The following is a 24,776-nucleotide window of genomic DNA, read 5'->3' as shown; positions in this document are numbered from 1 at the left end:
GGAATAAACTGGGTATCCGCCCTCATAGAGCTTACCGTCTGGTAAAAAAGTCAAATACAAGCAGATGAATTCTACACAACAAGACACCTGCTGGGAATGTAGCACTGATAAGATCCTTTGGAATCAGGACCTGTTTAATCATGAGCAATTGATTTCTCTGAATTACACCCTAAATCGAACACCACCCACAAGGAATACGACAAACCATACACACCACGAATTGAACTTTAATCAAAGAGGCAAAAGACATCTTGCAGAAATATTCTTGGTTTCAAACGAAAACCATCATTTTAATAAAGAAAGGAACTAAGAAACACACTTGGCTTCAGACCACATCCTGTGTTGCTGCAGTTTTCATCTTCAGTCCTGTCCCTTGGCTTCTATCATGCTTTATAGCTAAGTTACATATTTCAAGGCTCACACTCACATGCCAGAGTTTGGATATCACGGTACACAGAAAACGAGAGTGTAGGTGAGAGAGTGGGCCTAGAAAACCGTGATAAATAAGGCATTTTAGCTCAAAAACTCCAATCACAGATTCTTTGGCTAACCCCAGAGGAGGCATGCTAGAGGCTGAGGGTGAGGGGAAAACACAGCGCAGGACACGGGCTGCGGCACACACGCCTTGAGTGTGACACCCAAACAAAGTGAGGAGATGCTTTATCTGTGGGCTTCCCTGGTGGCTCAGACAGTAAGGAATCTGCCTGCAAAGCAGGAGACCTGGGTTCAGTTCTGGGGTCGAGAAGATTCCCTGGAGAAGGAAAGAGCAACTCCAGTCTTCTTGCCTAGAGAATCCCACGGACAGAGGAGCTTGGTGGTTACAGCCCGTGAAGTCACAAAGTGTTGAACGTGACTAAGCGACTAACACACACTTGTGCTGTAAAACCCAGAAAAAGGAAAGTTCTAGAGAACTTCCTCAAGCAAAAGATTAACATAAATAACTTCATTTCTAGCTAATGTGGAACCCCAAAGCCAATCAGATTTTGTCTCCAATAGATACCTAGTCAGGAAGTTGCCTTTAATATTATTTACTTAGAAAATGTTATTCTTTGGCTTCTTCCTTTCAATAACTAAATATGAGAGTACCTCTATTCTTCCTGAAACATTTAACTCAATTATAAACTAGGAACTAATTTCAAAATGTTATTTATATTTGGTTTTGGAAGAACATTTGTACTCATAATTCAATAGAGATGTCTCAGATTCTGAGAATTCAAAGTTTCCAAGCTAAGTGTCCTCATGCTGGGGACATCCAACCCCAGGACTTACTCATTGTTGTTCTTCTCCCTGACTTAGTCCAGCCTTATAGAAATGCCTTCCTCACACTCCTTAATTTTTCAGAGCGAGAACTGACTAGATAACCTCTGAAATTGTCTCCAATTCTAAGATTTTATAATTATTAGAGGTGACAATTTGTAATTATGAGGTCGTTCCTCATGGATAAGCCTAAGAAATGGAAGACAGCCCCAAACTGGCTTCTTTCTAATGAAAAGGATGTATTCTAAAAAAAATAATTGACATCAACAAAGTGAGAGTATCAACAGGGTTTTAACAGCATTATCCCCACCACCCATAAATTAGGTCAAGTAAATATCTTTTATTTCTATCCTTTGAGAATCCATCATATCCATCATTACAGTGATTGGAAACCTAAATGACTCATGATAGAGTAGAGAGGAAACTTTACTTTCCTGGTGGGTATCATTTAACAGAATTTTCATCCCAGCTGAAAGTCAATTATCTATGCGTTATTGTTAATTACTATTTCCAACTGTGGTGAAATACAAGCAACATAAAGTTTCCCATCCAAACCATTTTTAAAGGCATAGTCCAATCCCATTAAGTACCTTCATATTGTTGTGCAACCACCAACATCCATCTCCAAAACTTTCCATCTTGCAAAAATGAAATTCTGTACCATTAAACACAACTCATTCTCCTTCCCTTGGCTGCTACCAACCACCACTCTTTCTGTCTCTCAATTTTCTACCCTAGGTACGGTAGAAGTGGACTCAAATGGTATTTGAGGTTTTGTGACTGGCTTATTTCACTTAGTACAATGTCCTCAAAATGAATGCCCCACTTTTTACCATTCTCCTTAGCAGGATGCAAAATAGAAGCAGGCTTTGTGCCTTTGCTTCTGACTCAGATGTCAACCACATTCATTCTATGGAGTGAAAACATTGAGCTGGAAGCAGTATAGCAACACTGAATAAAATTATCATATCACACATTTGAAGTACACACGCTCTGATTTTAAACCTATAGGTGTGACATGTTGCATTCAGTTCAGAAATTAAATTGGAATAGAGCATTGAGTTTATTTTTAAACTGAACTTTCTCCTAGAAGAGGAAAATTGAAGAGGAGGGGGAAAAGTCTGGTGTAAAGGCAAGTGTCTGTCACTCTGGGGAGGTGCTACTGGGCGTGGCCACTGACCTTGACCAAGTGGACCATGGCATCTGCAAAGAACACCAAGTCCGTGCCTGCACCACGGATGCTCTCGTTATAGAGCTGCAAGAACATATTCAAACGCTCCTTCAGGTGATCGAAAGATTCAACAGGCTCATAAATTTTGGGCATCTCAGCATCAGCCTCCTCAGATGTTTCACCTGGGGTTAGGAAAGAAAAATCAACTAAGTTTCTCCAAATCATTGGACTTTACCACTTCCTCAACCTAACTTAGTACACTCATAGCTTTACCATTTAGCACTGAATAATAGTGATTTTTACCTAAAAGCCAGAGTATATATTTTTAGAAAAGAAAGCAAACAATAGTCAAAGCATTAGAACTTTTGTGATCATACACAGTCTTAATTCTTTCTTGTCTACAAAGGGTCAATTTCAAATAATGTCACATACATTGAATTTCATTTATATTCATAATAGACCATTGGCATTTCAAGGATCTTCCCAGAAATACTCACTTAATGGTCAAAATGAAGATCGAAAAAATAGGGATTTAATGTCAAAATCCACAAAAGAGAGAATTAAATGAGTTTTTAATAAGAATAAAAAGAAAAAGGTCACTGCATCTGCTTAGAAAATTTTTATGATTGGAAATTTTAAGTTAATAGTGAGGATAGAAGTGAATTTTGAGAGAAAACAGAAAAAAATTATTTTTGTTATTAAAAAAAATTTTGTGTGTGTTAAAAAAATTTAAACACTGAATTATTTCACTGGGAAAATTATTAAATCAACTATTTTAAAAGTTAGAGACACGTATCAGCTTAACACTTTTCCAACCATGATTATAAAGCATAATGCCAAAGAAAGAGCTACATTTGGCATATATAAATTCACTATCAGTTAACATTAGTTGAATATACTAATAACAAGTAAGAAATTCACTGAGTATTAGAAGAGTGAGTCGTCCAAATCTAGTAGTACATAATTACTTTCAATTGACCCTGTCCTAATACAAACTATATTAACCTTTTTATGACAAAGCAAGGAAATTGATTTAGCATAATAAGGTTGGTCTATTTGCAAAGCTCTCTCTAACTGAATTTCAATAGGCACTTCGTTATTTCATAAATGTTCCATTCAAGCTTTGAGAAACAAAGTGTGCTGGAGACACAAAAGTCTCTGTATTTGCCTCTAGCCTCATTCACCCCACCCCCACCCAAACCCCAAAGGCCCACCCCAAAATGCTGGAGTTGTACCCTGCACCTCAGACACACAATTACTTATCCTTCTGAATTAGAGGAAATAAAACACATAAATTCTAATCACCTTATAACGCTCCTACCTTTACATGATTTTTGGATATGTGTGACCTGATTTAAAATAAACTGTATCAGCTTCTTTCTCTGAAAAGATCTGTCCAACTGCATAGCCAGCAATAAACATCCTTTTCAACTGTTACTCAGAAACTTGACAGATCACATACATCCTTATCAAATCTAGTAAGGGGCTGCCTAGTCATTTTCAACCATTTAACAGATATAAATAGCAAGTGCTTAAACATGCCTTTTTGAATATGAAAAGTAACTTAATATTCATCCTCAGTATTAGAAGAGGTTTCTAAATGAAAGAAAAATATTCTACTTAAGCTCAGTTATTTCTGAGGAAAGAAATTAACTGGAGCACCACTTCTTTCATAAAAAATAATACAGTATATCTCAGTTTTTCACAGAACCATAACCACAAAATCTTGCCTCCCCATCACCCACCTCTAATTATATTCAATGGCCCTCTCAGGGAATGTGAGGTTTTCCTCTTTATTTTCAACACCTTGGAATACTCAAGGAATAATCATAGTTTTGCTATATTTCCTCTCACAGTGAGTACAAGACACAGACTGCCAAGCCATCTACAGACACCATCTCATTTCTCCCCACAGGACCCAGGATGTATATTTTAATATTTCCATTTTTATAAAAGTAGAGGCAGGAGATTCAAGAAAGTTCAGAAGCTTGCCCAGCTAAGGTTCAGGAGACCCATTTCTCAAATCTACCTCTATACGCCAGCTGTAAGCCTTGTCCACTGTCTTCTGCTCTACCCTGCCTCCCAACTCAACCGTTATAACCAAGGCTGACATGTACAAAACGGTTCAGTTCGGTTCAGTTCAGTCACTCAGTCGTGTCCAACTCTTTGCGACCCCATGAATCACAGCACACTGGGCCTCCCTGTCCATCACCATCTCCCGGAGTTCACTCAGACTCACGTCCATCGAGTCAGTGATGCCATCCAGCCATCTCATCCTCTGTCATCCCCTTCTCCTCCTGCCCCCAATCCCTCCCAGCATCAGAGTCTTTTCCAATGAGTCAACTCTTCACATAAGGTGGCCAAAGTACTGCAGTTTCAGCTTTAGCATCATTCCTTCCAAAGAAATCCCAGGGCTGATCTCCTTCAGAATGGACTGGTTGGATCTCCTTGCAGTCCAAGGGACTCTCAAGAGTCTTTTCCAACACCACAGTTCAAAAGCATCAATTCTTTGGCGCTCAGCCTTCTTCACAGTCCAATTCTCACATCCATACGTGACCACTGGCAAAACCATAGCCTTGACTAGACGGACCTTTGTTGGCAAAGTAATGTCTCTGCTTTTGAATATGCTATCTAGGTTGGTCATAACTGTCCTTCCAAGGAGTAAGTGTCTTTTAATTTCATGGCTGCAGTCACCATCTGCAGTGATTTTGGAGTCCAAAAAAATAAAGTCTGACACTGTTTCCACTGTTTCCCCATCTATTTCCCATGAAGTAACAAAATGGTTACTCTTAATCAAAGATTACAAAGATACATTTACTTAACACATTGTGGAGGAAATTTGCAACAACATGCTTCTATATTTATTGAGCACCTACTATGCCTCAGGCTTGTTTCAGCAAAGTTCACTAGACAGAAACTCAACATCCCTGAACTAAACCTCTGTCATCAGATATCCCCTTTGCTGTTTTTCAGTCGCTAAGTCATATTCGACTCTCTGTGACCCATGGACAGCAGCATGCCAGGCTCCTTTGTCCTCCACTATCTCCCCGAGACTGCTCAAATTCATGTCCATTGAGTCAGTGATGTTATCTAAGCATCTCACCCTCTGCCGCCCCTTCTCCTATTGCCTTCAATCTTTCCCAACATCAGGGTCTTTTCCAACAAGTCGTCCCTTCACATCAGGTCATCACTTGGCAAAGGATATCCCTTTGGAGGATTTCAAATTCTGCTTCAATAGTTTACCTGTAGCTTCAGGTGCATCCCTCAAGAAATCCACAAAGTAAGTGTCAGTTCCGCAATCCACCAAGAGTTTTTTCTCTTCACCAAACTCCTCCTCCACCAAGCTGACTAAAGTCTTATCAAACCAGGTCACGTCATCAGATGCCGTGAAGCGATCAGCAATAACTCGTTTACACTCGTGCTTCCACAGCCTTAACAGTTCCTGTCAAAAGCATCATTTAAATGCGTTATTAATTCCCGTTATGTCAGAGTTGGAAATTCAAGTGGGCAGTATCATAGAGGACCCTCCTTCCTGATTTAGAATGTGACATTTTTTAAAGTTAAGGCTAACATTACTGGTTTCCTTTTAATGTGAGCAACAGGTTTGGGAGCACCTTAGAAAAAAATCCTGGAATAATGGTTTTCATTTGGTATGTGATCACCAAAAAAGGACATTCTTGGGTGCAAAAATGATGTGGGGAACGTTACTGGCATTTGTACAGGAATGCACAGTCTTAGGATACAAAATTGTCCATGAAATATAACTGTCCTGTTAAAAAATAGATAAAATAAAAAGTTAAAATATACTGAGCTTCATTTCAAATTGGTCTCATCTGTGTTCAGTCACTCAGTCGTGTCTGTGACTGCAACTCCACGGACTGTAGCCTACCAGGCTCCTCTGACCATGGACCTTCCAAAGCAAGAATACTGGAGTGGGTTGCCATTTTCTTCTCCAGATAGTAAATAAAAAGTATTCATTTTCAGCCCTTAAATTAAAACAAAACCATTCCTAGATAAAATACTAATTCATTCTGAATGACCAACAAACTAATATTCTACATAAAAGTTTTATGTTTCCGATCAAATTAGTCTGTTTGGATAAGACATCTACATTATGGCCAGAGCATAGTGTAAAAGTTGTGTATAAACAACTCTCGTGCATGCAACTGAGATAATTACAAAGATACATTTACTTAACACATTGTGGAGAAAATTTACCAAAAAAATCTGGGTTATCTGTCACCTCATCTAGATACTCCAGGGCCCAAAGTTAACTGGAAGTTGAGAGAATTAATTGTTCAATACAGCTGTTCTGATAGCAAGAATAACAAAGCTTGTCTAAGTATCTTATTTGATATGAAAGACTGGTGCAAATTTCTTAACTTGGTAACATTTTTCAAGATAGAAGGTTTTTAAGTTATTATACTGTGAAAGTATTAGTCGTTCAGTCGTGTCCAACTCTTTGCAACCCCATGGACTGTAGCCTGCCAGGCTCCTCTGTCCATGGTATTCTCCCGGCAAGAATACTGGAGTGGGTTGCCATTCGCTTTGCCAGGGGATCTTCCCGACCCAGGGATCAAACCCGGGTCTCTCACATTGCAGGCAGATTCTTAACTGTCTGAGCCACCAAGGAAGCCATTATATTACTAATGATCAAATGCTCTTTGGTTGCCAGGAAATAAAAGCTTAGTGAAATATATTTAATGACATGGTTAAGACAAAAGTTCATGACAAACCAATTGTTGGAACTGTTAATGCTGATTTAAAATCAGCACCAAAAAAATAGGTACTTAAAAAGTAATATTGGTGGTATAGTGATATAGTGGTAAAGAGCTCGCCTGCCGATGCAGGAGACCCAAGAGACATGGGTTCGATCTCTGAATTGGGAAGAAACCCCTGGAGCAGGAAATGGCAATCTGCTACAGTATTTTTGCCTGGGAAATTCCACAAACAGAGGAACCTGGTGAGCTACAGTGCGTGAGGTCTCAAAGAGTCAAACACGACTGAGTACAGCATAGCAGCATTCCACGATGCCATTAATTTGTCAGTAACTTTGAGGGAAAAAATTAAATTACATGTTCACTACTGCTAAAATGACTCCCAATTCTCTGTAACAAGGAGAGTGAGTTTTCCCCAAAATGTCTTGTCTTGGAGTCAGCCAGTGAAGTTACCTACTTTGTGACTATGTGCGGTAAAGCTGGGTTTTTCTTACCATCCACACTTGATTTGCTTGTGACAGTTTGACTGACATTTCAACTGTCTCTCTGCATTTATGTGGAGAAGTCCCTAAAACCTATTTGCTTAACTTCCACCTCAGTACCATCAAAGTCTGAAAAAGAGGCTGGTGTTATCTTAGCCTAAGCACATAGGCCCTTCAGCAAAAAAAAAAAAAAAAAAAAGTACTGCATTTTTACATACTATATATCTTACAATTTTACATACTACATACATACTGATTTTTACACACTAGAATTTCCTTTTAGTCCAAAGAGAATTCTTATAGTGCTAGAAACTGTTATATTTGAGTGTCTGTACAAATGCTTATTTTTCTGTCAAATGAAATTTCTACTCTTCTGCCTCTTTTCAGTTTTACCAATATTTGTAATTCTTTTAGTGCATCAAGTTATATGGAAAAGAAAGATCATGGATGACTAACAAAAAAAAGTGGTTTCATCCCTCAATTTGGAAAGTTCATTTATAAAGATAATTACTAGACTCCATATATGTGCATTAATATATGATACTTGTTTTTCTCTTATTTCACACTGGATATCAGGCTCTAGGTTCAACTAACTCAAATTCGTTCAGTCAGTTCAACTGATTCAAAGTTGTCCCTTTTATGGCCGAGTAATATTCTATTGCATACATGTACCACTATACATATGGAATCTAGAAAAATGGTGCTGATGAACCTATTTGCAGGCCAGGAACAGAATCGCAGACACAGAGAATGGGCTTGTGGGCACAGCAGGGGAAGGAGAGGTGAGGAAAACTGGGAGAGTAACACTGAAATGTATACTCTATATGTGAAACAGATGCTAATGGAAGCTGCTGTGTAACCCAAGGGGCCCAGCCTGGGGCTGAGATGAGCCAGAGGGGTGGGTTGAGGGGGTGGGAGGAAGGCCCAAGAGGGAGGGGATCTATGTATATTTATCGTTGATTCACTGATAATCAATGATAATTAACCAATACAATATTGTAAAGTAATTAGCTTCCAATTAAAATTAAAAAAAAGATAGTTACTTTTTAAAGTTAAAGATCAGGTTTATAATGTGAAGTTTATAATGTGAAGACAGACATAATAAAATCAACAGGCATTTTTGCCATTGTTTAGTATAAGAAAATTATGATGAAAAACAAAATTAATTTTACCTTTTATTCTACTCATTAGAAAATAATAGTATACACTGTCTCCTTAAACATAAACCAAATTTAATTGGAATTTTTAAAGAAAAACATTTGGCATACTTTCCCTTTACATTAGTAAAAAGCCACAAAAGAAAAAAATATCCATGCTAAAACATCTCAAAATATTTTCATGCCCATAAAAATTACATTACTAAGAATATTTAGAGTTTATAATAAATAACAAAGTTACTTGTTCTACTTTCTTACGCATCACTTACGTCTGGTTCCTTGATAACCTCTGGAGTAGTGTTCAGCATTCCCTGCCAGATCCTAGAAAGATCTCGAAGGTTAAAAACGTAATGGAATTTTGCAGGGGTTGGGAGCATTTTAATCTTAGTCATTTGCCATAGTCGACGTGTCAGGGGCACCAACTTCGTCACCCAATCTCTCACTTCTTCTGAGAAACCCCTCTGGGTACAGTAATAACCTACCCCAATCACACCTGAAAGAGGAAAAAAAGTCACAACATTTTGACTGACAGTTCAAATCAACTAAATTAAAATGAAAAATGTAATGTAGAATATAAATACAAGGACACATTTTAATAGTTAACCACATATTAAAGAAATTTTGATTAATTAATTTGGGAGGGGGGTTAAACCTAAAAAGTAGGTATAGATTCAAGTGAGTTAGCATTCAAATACTGAAAAGCTGATTAAGAAATGCTGCTGAAAACTCTAGCTGAACTAATTCAGTATTATTAAATGGGTGACAATGATGAATATATAAAGTTGCATTGGACAGATAAGAAAAAGAAAGGTCTCACGAATCTTCTAAGATTATTAGTTCATTCTTTTGTTGCCATTCCATGCATTATAATATATTTTTATTTACTTTATAGGCAAAATTTTCCAGGCCAAAAAGGATAATTAAAAGTGATAATAGTCATTCATTCTGGTCCATTTTACTTCTCCCAAGTTTAGATAGGTCTGGTGTCATTGGTTTCAAGCCTCTGCCCGCTGCTGTGATTGAAGGCAGATATTGCCAACTCCACTACCCTAGGGCTCTAAGAAGACCTTCTAGTCTGCCAGAAGTTAATTAGGGTAATCCTAATTAGTTTTTCCTCAGTCTCAATTTCAGCGATGGTAAATTAATACCTAACACGAATGCATGCATAACTTTACACTCTTTCTCTGAAAAGATTCCATAATCAGTTTCTAAACTCATTTTCATTACTCAGTTAAATAAATATGGTTATCGATTGTGCTAGTGTTTCTTGGATGATTTCTGACATACTACACATGTAATCAATCAATAATTTATTTACAACCCTATAAATTACTCTGAGGATCAGACTCTGGCTAATCCCCATCCTGAGAGATATTATTGATATTTCTTAGGCTAAAATCATTACATGGGGTTGTTAGGTATCAGCTACATAAACTGCTGGTGAGGAATTGTATCAATCCAGACCTGAAATACATGTATTCATGAGGAAGGCATCTCATCATGTCTAAGACCACTTAATATTTAACCTCCTGGCTTAAGAAGCTAGCAACAATATCTTAAAGAAATACATAGGTAGGGGCTTCCCTGGTGGCTCAGTGGTAAAGCATCCTCCTGCCAATGCAGGAGACATGGGCTCAATCCCTGGTCTAGGGAGATTTCACACGCCCTGGAGCAACTAAGCCCATATGTCACAACTATTGAGTCTGTGCTCCAGAGCTCAGGAACCACAGCTACTGAAGCCCACTCACCAAGAGCCCACTCACCCTAGAGCCCGTGCTCTGCAACAAGAGAAGCCACCGCAATGAGAAGCCTACACACGGCAACAAGAATAGCCCAAGCTCTCCTCGACTAAAGAGCCTGAGAAGCATCAAAGAACCAGCACAGCCAAAAGTAAATAAATAAAATTATATCTTTCAAAAAGAAATACATAGGTATAAAAGATCTACCTTGACACCCAACTCAACAAATACATAAAAATGCTTTTACAAACAAAATACACTCTTGAAAGTGATAAAGACAGCAGACTAGGGAACCACTCAGTGCTCCCCTCTGTGTGGACCTCTGGGTGGATATTTTCTCATTGCAACCCAAGCAGGGATTCTCCCCTTCCACGCCCCACTGACATTCATTTTACCAAAGATCTTGTCCACAGAAGCATCAGAGGGTAGCGTGCAGTTAAATATCGAGAACTGCCTCTTGAGTCGCTGCGGTATATCATTGCGTCCACCCCCAGGATGGATCATAGCTGCTAAAAACTGGATGTCCACAATGCTGGTAAACTCCCCAGGCTTCTCTAGATTATAAAATCCATTCTGTTCCAGCAGCTGTCGTACTATCTCATTAGTAACCTAAGAAAGACAACTTTCAGAATTAAAAGGTCATTCCTTTATATCCCAGGATCTAAATAACGGACTTAATTGGAATTCAGGAATTGCAAGTTGAAAAAAACAGAAAACCATTTACTCATCAAAAAATAAATCAATGATGAACTAAGCAAATAAGATGCCCAACAGGATTGATATACCTGGTCTCCCCACTCATTGATTACTGGCATATTCACATCATCAATGAAGACAGTCATCTTCTTTCCTGCTGGAGGGCCATATGTGGTGCCCATGCGTTTATCCACATAGCTCTCTATTGTCCTCTGTTAAACGAAAAGGTCAACAAAAACATCTGTGAAAATATCCCCTAAGACATGGTCGATTATTTTAAAATTCCAGAAATGTTTGAAATGATAGAAATTACTCATAAAAACCCCAAAATGTCCCTAATTCTGGAAAATAGAGAATGAGGTACCTAAATTTTCTTGCATAACATGTATAACCTTTGAAAATCCGGTTTCATTTAGAAGTAAATAAAGTGGTAATCAATGTAAATTTTTAGATGAGACTTCTATTTTTTTTTTCATTTTTATTGGAGTATAGTTGTTTTACAATGTTGCATTGGTTTCTACTGCGCAGAAAAGTGAATTAGCTACACAGATACATATATCCAGGCTTCCCTTGTGACTCAGAAGGTAAAGAATCTGTCTGCAATGCAGGAGACCCGGATTTGATCCCTGGATTGGGAAGATCCCCTGGAGGAGGACATGGCAACTCACTCAAGTATTCTTGCCTGGAGAGTCCCCATGGACGGAGGAGGCTGGTAGGCTACAGTCCATAGGGTCACACAGAGTCGGACATGAGTAGCAACTCAGAAACGCCTGCAAGCATTCAAATATTTGGATGAGGTAGCTAGGCAGCTGGTGTTAATCCCAGCGATGAGCACCTAGGAGCGGGTGCAGACTGTGTGATGAGGAAGAGATGTCTCTGTTTGGATATGCTGATGTTGTTATGTTCTAGGTCATCTAAGTGGGGAGGTGCAGTTGGAGACACCAATCCAAAGATATGGTTTTCAGTGACTATTCAACAGGCAGCAATTCCAAATTCAGGAAGAAATCTCAGCTTCTAGGTTCACAAACGATTGAATTTTTCTCCCTCCTTTGTTTTTGCTTTTGTCAATTTAGCTTTCTAATGATTTATATAGCTTACTAGTAATGTCCTGCTATTTCAAAGACACTAGGGTCATAATGAAGAGGAAGAAAGTGTAGGTATGTGGCTATTACTCCATGTTGCCTCAGTTGTTCCATCCTTGGTTTTTAGCTCTTAGAAGACTCCCCCAAGACATAAAATCTTCATGTCCCTATGAGTTCTTATCAATGGACAAGAGACTATCTGGAAGAATCTAGCCTGCCATAGGGAGTTGTCAAGAGATTATTAATTGCTTTATCCACTTAAATTCATTGAAAAGGAGAGCTAAATTTAGCCTAGTACATTACTTTAAATGGTTTTATGTTAAGGGATATGAAATTCTTCTTGCCATTGTATTGTCATGGGAAATTTGTGTTGTAATTGGATGGAGTGTGATATATTTATGTATCTTTTCATTTAAAAATGGTGAAATTTTTTCATATCCTTGGTATTATGTATTAAAATGATGATGGAAACTTACAATTTGAAATGGCTAAACTGGAGAGTTTTACAAGGACAGTTGTATAAGTTTTCCTTTCTCTCTTGGCCTAATTTCATGGATGTATTAGGTTGGTGCAAATCTAATTGCGGTTTCAGATGGTGAATTTTAACTCATTATAGAGAAGTGAGGTGAAGTTGCTCAGTCATGTCCGACTCTTAGCGACCCCATGGACTGCAGCCCACAAGGCTCCTCCATCCATGCGATTTTCCAGGCAAGAGTACTGGAGTGGGGTGCCATTGCCTTCTCCTTTAACTCATTATAATTAGGCTCAAACACATCTGAATTAATCAAAATAGGAACCATTACAATCAACACACTTTTGCCAATGAGAAATAAGTTGGTTTATTCATGTAGGGTAAAAGTCTGTACTTTGGGATTAGACAAGCTCTTGGAAAGCATTTCCTGCCTCCTGCTGGTTGTGGAAGCATTTCCCCTGCAAAAAGTTGTCAAGATGTTTGTCAAGATACTTCAAGATACTATTTTTTTTTTAGGTGGTCAGTTGGTGAGAGATTAGGTGAATACGCGGGATGGGGCAAAATTTTGCAGCCCAATGTGTTCAACTTTTGAAGCATTGGTTGTGTGACGTGTGGTTGGCGTTGTTGTGGAGAAGAATTGGGCCCATTCTGCTGACCAGTGCTGGCTGCAGGACTTGCCATTCTCACTGCATCTCATCGATTTGCTGAGCATACTTCTCAAATGTAATGGTTTCTCTGGGATTCAGAAAGCTGTAGGGGATCAGACTGGCAGCAGACCACCTAACAGTGACCATGACCATTTTTCGGTGCAAGTTTGGCTTTGGGAAGTGCTCTGGAGCTTCTTCTCAGTCCAACCACTGAGCTGGTCATTGTCAGTTGTCGAATAAAATCCACTTTTCATCACACATCACAATCTGATTGAAAAATGGTTCACTGTTGTTAAGTAGAATAAGAGAAGATGACACTTCAGAATGATTTTTTTTTATTTGCGGTCAGGTCATGAAACACTCACTTATCAAGCTTTTTCACCTTTCCAATTTGCTTCAAATGCCAAATGACTGCAGGATGGTCAGCGCTGAGTTCTTCAGCAACTTCTCATGTAGTTATAAGAGGATCAGCTCTGATGATTTCTCTTAATTGGTGGTTGTCTCCTTCCAATGGATGGCCGCTATGCTCCTCATCTTCAAGGCTCTCATCTCCTTTGCAAAACTTCTTGAACCACCACCGCACTGTCTGTCTGTTAGCAGTTCCTTGCCCAAATGCACTGTTGATGTTGCCAGTTGTCTCCACTGCTTTACAACCCATTTTGAACTTGAATAAGAAAGTCACTTGAATTTGCTTTTAGTTTAACATCATTTCCCTAGTCTACAATAAATATAAAATAAACAGCAATAAGTCATTAGCAAAAAAACATAAAGTGAGAAGTGTGCATTAAAATGATGTATAACATAACCACATTTATTTAAGGATGCATCCCAATAGTAAATGGCAAATTTCAACAATGCAAAAACTGCAATTACTTTTGCACCAACTTAATATCTTGAAAGATTGTTACAGTCATTTTAACTGATTAGTTCTTCATCATACAATAAGGAAACTATTTTTTGGATAAGTGGAGAATGCATTTTACCTCAATATACCTACAGTTTCTCTTATACATTATCTTTATTTATTTATTAAGTTTTTTTTTATATGGACCATTTTTAAAGTTCTTATTGAATTTGATGCAATATTGCTTCTGTTTTATGTCTTATGTTTTTTGGCCCCAAAGCATCTGTGATCTTAAGCTCCCCAGCCAGGGATCAAACCCACACTCCCTGCATTGGAAGGCAAAGTCTTAACCACTGGACGAGCAGGGAAGTCCCTGTGTTTTATCTTTAACATGACTTAAATCATGAATCAGTGGGAAAGAAATGAGATCTTTAAGACTGAGATTCTAGAGCACGAGAACCATGAAGCCCTTTCTGTTTTCTCTGCAGTGCTGATTCAGCTTACTGAGCACATACATTTGAATAACTGATTGATTTCCAAACTACATTCCATGCAAATGGTAATGCTATAGTCAGTAGTCTGGGATTCTTCCCCAGTGTCCCCATTACCCCCTTCCAACACCCCTTCCATCAGTTTTAATGTTCCTTTCCACATTGCTAGGACATTTTTTTATAGAGCAGAGTGCAGTTCCCTCCTGTACCATCTGAGCTTAGAATGTAGCAAAAAGAGGGTGTTGTCCTCCACTTTCTGAGGGGAGAGGAGTGATTTAGTGTGACTGCATCTGCCCCAAAACAGATCATGTCAGGCTACAGATACCAGTTTGGAGGAGGAAATGGCAGTATTCTCCACTCCAGTATTCCTGCCTGGGGAATCCCATGGGCAGAGGAGCCTGGAGGGCTACAGCCCATGGGGTCGCAAAGAGTCAGACACGACTGAAGCGACTGAGCACGCACAGACACCAGTGGGCAGACTTCTGAATGAGGAGACAACGGTCTTCAGATCATGGAAGCCTGTGGAGCTCAGAGCACAGATCTGAGAAGCCTCTTGGACAGTAGCCCTGTTTAGCTTTTTTTTTTTTTTTTTGGTTGCACTGGGTCTTCATTGTGAGCAGGCTCTTCGTTGTGAATGGCAGGCTTTTTCTAGTTGTGGAGTGTGGACTCTAGAGCGCAGGGTCAGTAGTTAGAGCACATGGGCTTAGTTGCCCCAGAGAATATGGGATCTTAGTTCCATGACCAGGGATTGCACCCGTGTCCCCTGCATTGGAAGGGGGATTCCTCATCGCTGGACTGACCACCAGGGAAGTCCCCTTGTTTAGCTTTGGCTCTGATTATAAGGAGATTCTGAGCAGGGCTGGACCCTTTGTATAATGGAGGTTGGGATAGTATCATCCACGTAGGCACCAAAAGACAAAACTAAATCTGTAGGAATAAACGGAAGCATCTCTGTAGAGAACAAATGTACAGATACCAATGCGGAAAGGGGAGATGGGATGAGTTGGGAGATTGGGACTGACATATATACACGACTGTGTATAAAATGGATAGCTAATGAGAACCTACTGTATAGCACAGAGAACTCTACTCAGTGCTCTGTGGTGACCTAAATGGGAAGGAAATCCAATAAAGAAGGGATATATGTTTGTTAGTCACTCAGTCATGTCCAACTCTGTGAGCCCTGGACTGTAACCCACCAGGCTCCTCTGTCCATGAAATTCTCCTTGGACAAAGGAGCCTGATGGACTACAGTGGGTGGGTTACCATGCCTTCCTCCAGGGGATCTTCTCGACCCTGGGATCGAACCCAAGCGTCTTACATCTCCTGCATTGGCAGGTGGGTTCTTTACCACTAGCACCACCTAGGAAGCCCCTCCAAAGTGGTTAAGTTCTATTATAATTTAAATATTGCTTTTTACTGTATCTCCTCCTCTCTGGACAATGATATGCTCTAAATCAGTTGTTTGTTTTTCTCATATGAATGAGTGAATGTCACAGCCTTGTAAATTACTCACCCTGCCCCCAGTCAGGCCTGGAAACTTTTTTATAAGTTATAGACAATGTCTCTAGTGAATGATTTACAATTTTGTCTAGACTCTGCTGTTTCCCAAAGAAATCAGTTACTGAACATATTTGCAATATTGTGCCATCCACCTAATCCCTGGTCTCCTTGACCTACTGTCCCACTTCATCCATCCTTCTGGTGATATAAAAGCCCAGTCCAGTTAATAAAATCAAATGGGTATATTCATTTACTGGAATATTGTCTGTCTCATCCACTAGAATAAAAGGAGTGCAGGCACCTTGTTTATCTTATTCATCACTGCCTCCTGGGTGTCTATAAAGGTGTCTGGTATGATATATTTATCAGTAAATATTTGACACATAGATCAATAAAGATAAGAAACTCGGGAGTCATCTTTAATTTTTTCCTCTCTCTCCTATCCCTCTCTTCCAACAATATCCACTCAATCAAAAACAAGTCCTGTCCGTTCTGCTTCTCAGCCCCAATTTGAATGCATCCTATAACCATCTCCTCTTGAGTCTCTCTGAATACAGCCCTATCTTTCCCATTAGCAGCCAGAATGAACTTTCTAAGTGGTGATGCAATCCTGCTCAGTATCCCCATGATTCCTTATTAGTGGCTTACAAGGAACACCATGATGCTCCCTGCTCACTTCTCCAGACTCGTTTCTAAATATGCCTTTTCAGTCTTTGTTCCTGCCCATCATGGTCTTCATTCATTCATATTCAGTTAACAACAACAACAACAACAAAAAAAAACACATACCATAAAATAATGCTCCTCTCAGACTGATTTACAGTGCTCATTAAGAGATTCTTATTTACATCCCTAAAGTATCCATTTATGAGCCAAAAAATAAATAAATAAAACTCTCAGAATTAGTATTGTTGTTGTCTAGTCTCTAAGCTGTGTCCGATTTTTTGCAACCCCATGGATTGTAGCCTGCCAGGTTCCTCTGTCCATGGTACTTCCCAGGCAAGCATACTGGATTGGGTTGCAGTTTCCCTCTCTGGGGTAGCTTCCTGACCCAGGGATCAAACCTGAATCTCCTGCATTAGCAGGTGAATTCTTTACCACTGAGTGACTAGGGAAACCCCAAGATTAGTATTAATCAAACACAATTTGTAAAATATTGACTTAGATGGATGATCGCCCATAAAAATCACTTCTTTCAACCTGGCTTATTGGTAAAAAGTTGAAATCTCTAGGAAGGGCCTGGACTATGGGATGTATGCTGTTCTCTAAGAATAGACAACAACTTGACTCTGAAATAGCAGAATGATAGTCATGATGACATCACCTTAAGCCAGCAGTGGCACCAAAACAAAGATTCTGACCTTGTAGTCTGTCCAGCTCACACACACATGGGATGTTTGGGTGAACCCCAGTTGGACAGTGCCATTTTAGCCATAAAAACCAGATGGTCAGTCATCCAGATAGACAGGCATGGAGTTGAGGAAAGCCATTCTAAGCAACATGTGGGGTCTTCCCAGACCAGGGATTGAACTGGTGTCCAGTGAATGGTGGCTCAGCTGGTAAAGAATCCACCTCCAATGCAGGAGACCTGGGTTTGATCCCTGGGTTGGGAAGATCCCCTGGAGAAGGGAACGGCAACCCACTCCAGTATTCTGACCAGGAAACTCCCATGGATTGTATAGTCCATAGGGTCGCAAAGAGTCAGTACGACTGAGCAACTTTCACTTTCCCCTGCATAGCAAGGCACTCTCCTAACCACTGAACCACCAGGGAAGCCCTAGAATTCTCATTTTTAAAAACCAAAACTTATTGCTATGTCAGCATTTATAAGATGGCTGTTGCATTCAAAACACTTTAAGATTATTTTTTAAAGAAACAAATCTTTTCAGAAATTCCCTCAAGAAATTTTCACTTTCTTCTTATTTTCTGTATTACTCACATTTTTAAAGATATGTGTGAATTGCTTGCAAAAATATTAATATTTGTTTGAGAAAGAAAAAGAATCATCTCTCTTCAAAGACTAACTGAATTCCTTAGCTAAAAATAGGGTGACCATGTAATTTTTGCTCAGATTTCATACATTGGTTAGTGAGGCGGATGCTATTCATTATTTATCTGAGACAACAGAAGTTAACTGGACAGTCCCTAGCAGAAAAGGACATAGAGCCTGTCCTCCTATGGATAAAACATGTGAAAGTGACCCTATGGTGAAAACAAAGGAAGCTCAGAAGAAAACAATCTGTCCAGCAACAGACATGGGTCCCTGATACATGTGCCATTGTGGTAACACGAGAGGGATGAACAATATCTATTTTCTCATCTACAATTTCAATTTGGTTTGGAGCCAAGTAAATGGGAGACAAATGCTCTCAGCTCCATCACCCCTTGTTTAGCATGAATGGCTGAAAATTATCATGAGCAAGTTAATTACAGCAGTTGGGCTAATTGAAAGCTTTCTAAAACTAATGAGTCTAGCTTACTAGGAAGCCCTGATGCTCAGCAGTCAAAACAGGCCCTAAACAGAGCAGATGACCCCAAGATGCCTCTGAACAGAAAAATAAACAGTGAAGTGCTGAGACCCCCTTCTTACTGAAGGATAGGAAGGATCTGGGTTAAAGGTTATTAGCTGTAAATCCAACAATTGAACTCCTAGAGAAGAGATGCTAATACTTTGAAAATCTGCTTTATTACTCTTCTGATTATTATACCTCAGTATGGTAATGCTTCTAGAAATTTATTACATGGTTTATGAATTTTATATTAATAAACAGGATGTTTTCTAGATTATGTGTGCCCTTTTCCAGGAAATGAATAAGTATTTCATGTTATAGACATATAAAACACAGGTCTTTACCACCTGAGAGGGGTAAATATTACCAAGAAAGATACCAGCTCAGTCATGTCTGACTCAGTGTGACCCCACGGACTTTGTAGCCCACCAGACTCCTCTGTCCATGCGATTTCCCAGGCAAGAACACTGGAGTAGGTTGCCATTTCCGACCAGGGGATCTTTCCGACCCAGGGACTGAACCTGTGTCTCTTGAGTCTCCCACATTGGTAGGTGGGTCCTTTAACACTAGTGCCACCTGGGAAGCCCCAAAACCACCAAGAGGTACTGGTAAAAATATGTGCCGACTCCCTGCCGTATACTAAGGAATGTGGCTAGCCTTTGTCCTGGTCCCTAGGTGGGAGTCTAAATTCTTGGAATTTCCTGAATAAAAAGGATGTCTTTGTTACTAATGGTGGGTCTTTCAGACCACTTATGCCAGAAAGACTAACCATATGATTAGAGTGTTAGGGCTTTAAACCATGTCATATCAGCTCATCTCCCAGGGGGAAGGGGCTTGGAGATTGACTTCAATCACACAGCCAACTGATCATGCTTCTGTAATAAAACTTTAATAAAACCTCTGCTCTGTTCACCGAGGCTCAGGTGACATCCTGGTTGGTGAGGTACACAGATGTGCCTGGAGAGTAAATACATCCTGTGACAAAGAAGGTTCACATTCGAGACCCTCCCAAACCTTTTCCTATGCATCTCTTCTTTTGTCAGATCCCAATTCATATCTTTTATAATAAAACCACAATCATAAACATAACATTTTCCTGAATTCTGTGAGTCATTCTAGTGAATTTTCAAAACTAAGGGGTCACAGGAACTCTTCAATCTGAATAATAAAGATACTGGAAAACATAAGTAGAGGATTTACAATGGCTGTGAAACTGCAGGTGAAGTTCAGTGGGTACATCAGAATAGTCATGAGATTTAAGCCTCCAAAGCTCATCATAAACCTGGGCTCAGTCAGCAGCACCCAAGAGCCAGTACCTGAAACATCAGTGGGGTGGTTGCAGAAGAAAAGTTCAGACTCTTGATCACGTGGCTTTCAGGATCATATTTCGACATAAATCCTTTGATTATGACTGTCTTGGCTGTTCCTTGTTCACCAATTAACAGCACAGCCTACAGTAGAAATTGAGAAAGAAATAAAAGAAATACAATAAGATGACTGTCATGGGCTCAGCTGTGGATATGAGGACGCCCTAACTCCCAGTACTTCAGAAGGTGACTGTGTCTGGAGATAGATTCTTGAAAAAGATGATTATGCTAAAATGAGACTATTGAGGTGTGCTCTTATCAGTCTAACGGGTACCCTTAGAAGAAGACATTGTGATACACAGAGAAGCAACAGGCATGCACACACAGAGACGAGGGAGGACACAGTGAGAAGACAGCCACCCAGAAGCCAGGAAAGAGAGGTCCCTAGAAAAACTAAACCAGCCAACACCTTCATCCTGAACTTCAAGCCTCCAGAACCGTACAGAAAGAAATGTGCGCTGATTAAGCCACAAGGCTGTGGCATTTTGTTACAGAAGCCCTGGCAAAATAGTACAATAACTAAAAGAGAGGATTTCTCTTTGGAGAAACAAGTCAAAACTCACATTCTCTCTCTGTCTGTCTCTCTCACCATATATATATATATATATATATATATATGAAAAAATTAATTATGAATTAAAGCTATTCAACTCTAATATTGTTGCATACATGCTCAGTCATCTCTGACTCTTTGCAACCCCATGGACTGTAGCCCACCGGGCTCCTCTGTCCATGGAATTTTCCAGGCAAGAATACTGGAGTGGGTTGCCATTTCCTTCTCCAGGGGATCTTCCAACCCAGGGATCCAACCCAAGTCTCTTGCATCTCCTGCATTGGCAGGTGAATTCCTTACCACTGAGTCACCTGGAAAGTCCCTAATACTGTTACTGAGGAATAATAAAAGAAATAGTATACTAATTTGGGTAATATTTTTATTTATTGTAAACAGCAATAAAAAGCATTATAAAATGAATGCAAGACGCTCCATGTTTTCAAGTGACATTTCCAAATGTGTCATTTTAAATAAAACTGAAAGTGCCATACCTTGCCCTGTTTAGCAATGGTTTTAATTAAGAAGTCGGTTCTCACGTTGTCAACATTTGGCACCAGGATGGAGCCATATTCTGGGGTGGTGTTAGATGGATAGACATATTCCTCAGTACATGTGTTCCAGTGCATCCATTTGCCTGAGATGAACAGAGAACACTTACATCTTCATATTTCTATTAATAATTTAATTCCTAATTATAAAGAGCAGACATTTTTGACATCTCATGAAGCCATCTTCCAAAAGCTCCTCAAAAAATAAAAATCATTAAATTCAGACATCTAAGTATTTAAGTATGTGTTCACTGAGTCAAAATTCCCAAAGGAGCTATTCAAAAGTGGTAATAGAGGAGTTATCTTGGAATTCTCTTTTTAAATATGTTCTTGTTGTTCAGTCAATAAGTTGTGCCTGACTCTTCAACCCTGTGGACTGCAGCACGCCAGGCTTCCCTGTCCATGACCATCTCCCCGAGCTTTCCCAAACTCATGTCTATCGAGTTGGTGATGCCATTCAGCCATCTCATCCTCTGTTGTCCCCTTCTCCTCCTGCCTTCAATCTTTCCCAACATCGGGGTCTTTTCCAATGAGTCAGCTCTTCGCCAAAGTATTGGAGCTTCAGCATCAGTTTTTCCAATGAATACTCATGACTGATTTCCTTTAGGATTGACTGGTTTGACATCCCTCTTTGCTATCCAACAGATGCTCAAGAGGTTTTTAATAACATAAAGTGTGTGTAAAAATCAGGACAGTGATAGCAGTATGTACCTAAAATCATTTTTCATTACATACTTTTCTAATTGTAAAACCAAAAATAACATTGTTGGAGAAGACTCTTGAGAGTCCCTTGGACTGCAAGGAGATCCAACCAGTCCATTCTAAAGGAGATCAGCCCTGGGATTTCTTTGGAAGGAATGATGCTAAAGCTGAAACTCCAGTACTTTGGCCACCTCATGCAAAGAGTTGACTCATTGGAAAAGACTCTGATGCTGGGAGGGGTTGGGGGCAGGAGGAGAAGGGGATGACAGAGGATGAGATGGCTGGATGGCATCACTGACTCGACGGATGTGAGTCTTGGTGAACTCCGGGAGTTGGTGATGGACAGGGAGGCCTGGCGTGCTGCAATTCATGGGGTCGCAAAGAGTCGGACACGACTGAGCGACTGAACTGAACTGAACTGAGAATGCCATATACAAATATTCCATATAAATGTAGTACATATATGTGTATATATGTACTTTATAAATATGTAGGCACATAAATAAACACATATTTATGAATATTCACACCTATTTGATAAAAATACACTTCACACTGTAATTTTTACAAAAGTTGCTGATTATATCAAATGAATAGCTGAAATGCATCTGACTTGGGGATTTTTTTAATTTGTTTTTAACTCATTAAAAGTTCAGCACACAATACATTTAGCAACAAGAAAATGTACATTTGGAACCTAACTGAAATAAATATATGAAAAAGAAATCATGGGCTCTCTTTCAAACACACACGAACATTTCCATTTCAATTTTACAGCAAACAGTTCTGATTACCATTTGGAAATATAGACCAATAAATAGGTAGGTAGAGAGCTGGAGAAGGCAATGGCACCCCACTCCAGTACTCTTTCCTGGAAACTCCCAAGGACGGAGGAGCCTGGTAGGCTGCAGTCCATGGGGTCACTAAAAGAGTCGGACACGACTGAGAGACTTCACTTTTACTTTTTACTTTCATGTATTGGAGAAGGAAATGGCAACCCACTCCAGTGTTCTTGCCTGGAGAATCCCAGGGACAGAGGCGCCTAGTGGGCTGCCGCCTATGGGGTCGCACAGAGTCGGACACGACTGAAGCGACTTAGCAGCAGCAGCAGCAGGTAGAGAGCTAAAAGGTAAAATAGTAGACATTTGAAAAAAAAAAAAAATGGTCCCACATGTGATGGACGGATAGAAGCCAAGGACTCACCATCAGACCCAACGTAATAGTCAAACATGGAGTCGTCAGGCCCCGCGAGGGGCGGCAGGTCCAGGGCCAGCATCTCCCGGGAGCGCAGCCACTGCTCCACGCGGCGCCGGCCGTCCGGTTCCAGCACCGCCCCCACGCTCCACATCAGCGAGAAGACATACAGTCTGCCTAGGTGCTCCGCCGTGACCTCTCCGCCTTGCTCCTGTGCGCGCAAGAAACTTTCCTTTTAATTACTTCATTCTCAAACCAAGACTTGGCTTTGATATCTTAATGAAAATCTCAGTAAAGATCTAAAAGGGATAACAGCTTTCTCCCCGCCACCCCCCCCCCCCGCCCCAAAAAAAACCAAGGAGGAAAAGATGAATAAAACTGGAGAACAAATTCAGAACTGATGTCTGGGAATATCAAGCAAGTTTCTGAAATAAATTTAGAATCCTTTTAGATGACTGTGAACCTGTGAACCCAAGTGATCAATACAAACCGTGCTTGCTTTGTTTAAAAAAAAAGAAATGCACACACACACACACACAGCATTAATATGTGAAGTCCATGATTGAAACCTTCCCCTCCCCCTATGGTTCTAAGGATCAATTTCAAGTCTTGCACTCTGCAAAGTGTGGCTCAGCTAACAAGGGAGAAATTTCTAGAAAATTGAGGGATTTACCTTGGGAGGGATGAGGCCCTGGAGCATGTTGATGCTTTGCAGAACCACAAAGGCCTCCAGCATCTCCATCTGATGCTCTAAGTTCTGAATACTGAAGCGATACAGGTCTGGAAATGACTTGGTGTACAGCTGACGAAGAATTTCAGCTTCTTGAGGCAAACGTTTTTTAAGAAAACCCTGTTAGTGTTCAGATGAATGCATTCATTAAATTTATTGGCACACCAGAAAAATGATCCAGTTGAGGTACAAGAGTTTTTTAATATGAATTAACAATAATAATACCTAATGATTATATTGCACTTGTAATGTACCAGGCCTTGATAAAATTCTTTCATGTGTGACCTCATTTAATGTCAAAAAAATTCTATGAGATAGGGATGGTTATTATTCTTCTACAGATGAGGAAACTAAGGCCCAAGAAGTTTAAGTAACATGCCCAGGATCCCATAGCTTGTAGGTGTCAAGGCCATCCCCAACCCAGGGATCAAACCCACTCCGTTACAGGTGGATTCTTTACCAATGAGCCACCTGGGAAGTCCAATTCATTTGGAAAAAAACTGGTCCAGAGTCTGATTCTAGCATCTGTAAGTTCAGCTACACTACACCTAAGCTCAGGTCTTGAAGTCGAGATAAAAGGAAAAGTCTTACGCTCTTGGTTAAAATATGCTCGGAGAAAATGAGGAGACATATACATGGAAATAATTTAGAAAAAGAAAGAAGAATAAAAGATAAACAAAGGAAATCCATTCTCAGATTATTCAAAATGGGAGACAAAGATATATCATAATTTTACTTCTTCTAATCTAATTAATAACCAATGTAGAAAAAATATCAAAGAATACTCAGGAAAATGGAGAATTTAGTCATGTTGGAAAGCCGGTATTAGAAAATTGCATGTGATTCAGAACAAAATACCATTTAACACACAACAATATTTTCTTCAGATGAGGAAATTTCCCTTGGCATCAAG

The 24,776-nt window shown here is 39.7% G+C and overlaps 1 protein-coding gene across 2 annotated transcripts in view; it reads right to left on the bottom strand.

Annotated features, from left to right (window-relative positions):
• Nucleotides 1-24,776, bottom strand: part of DNAH5 (dynein axonemal heavy chain 5) — a 323,884-nt gene that overhangs the window by 112,692 nt on the left and 186,416 nt on the right. For both annotated transcript variants that reach the window (XM_061393864.1, XM_061393863.1), the window contains exons 44-52: nucleotides 23,807-23,983; nucleotides 23,143-23,344; nucleotides 21,181-21,323; nucleotides 20,086-20,220; nucleotides 11,310-11,432; nucleotides 10,920-11,133; nucleotides 9,055-9,278; nucleotides 5,672-5,870; nucleotides 2,438-2,610 (exon numbers count right to left, since the gene is read on the bottom strand). In XM_061393864.1, the coding sequence (XP_061249848.1) occupies nucleotides 2,438-2,610; nucleotides 5,672-5,870; nucleotides 9,055-9,278; nucleotides 10,920-11,133; nucleotides 11,310-11,432; nucleotides 20,086-20,220; nucleotides 21,181-21,323; nucleotides 23,143-23,344; nucleotides 23,807-23,983 (1,590 nt within the window). The remainder of the gene's footprint in view (nucleotides 1-2,437; nucleotides 2,611-5,671; nucleotides 5,871-9,054; nucleotides 9,279-10,919; nucleotides 11,134-11,309; nucleotides 11,433-20,085; nucleotides 20,221-21,180; nucleotides 21,324-23,142; nucleotides 23,345-23,806; nucleotides 23,984-24,776) is intronic.

The sequence above is a fragment of the Bos javanicus genome, chromosome 20, assembly GCF_032452875.1.
Source record: "Bos javanicus breed banteng chromosome 20, ARS-OSU_banteng_1.0, whole genome shotgun sequence".
Classification (NCBI taxonomy): Eukaryota; Metazoa; Chordata; class Mammalia; order Artiodactyla; family Bovidae; genus Bos; species Bos javanicus.
Note: the sequence above shows the minus strand (reverse complement) of the source record. Positions and strands in the feature narration are given on the sequence as shown.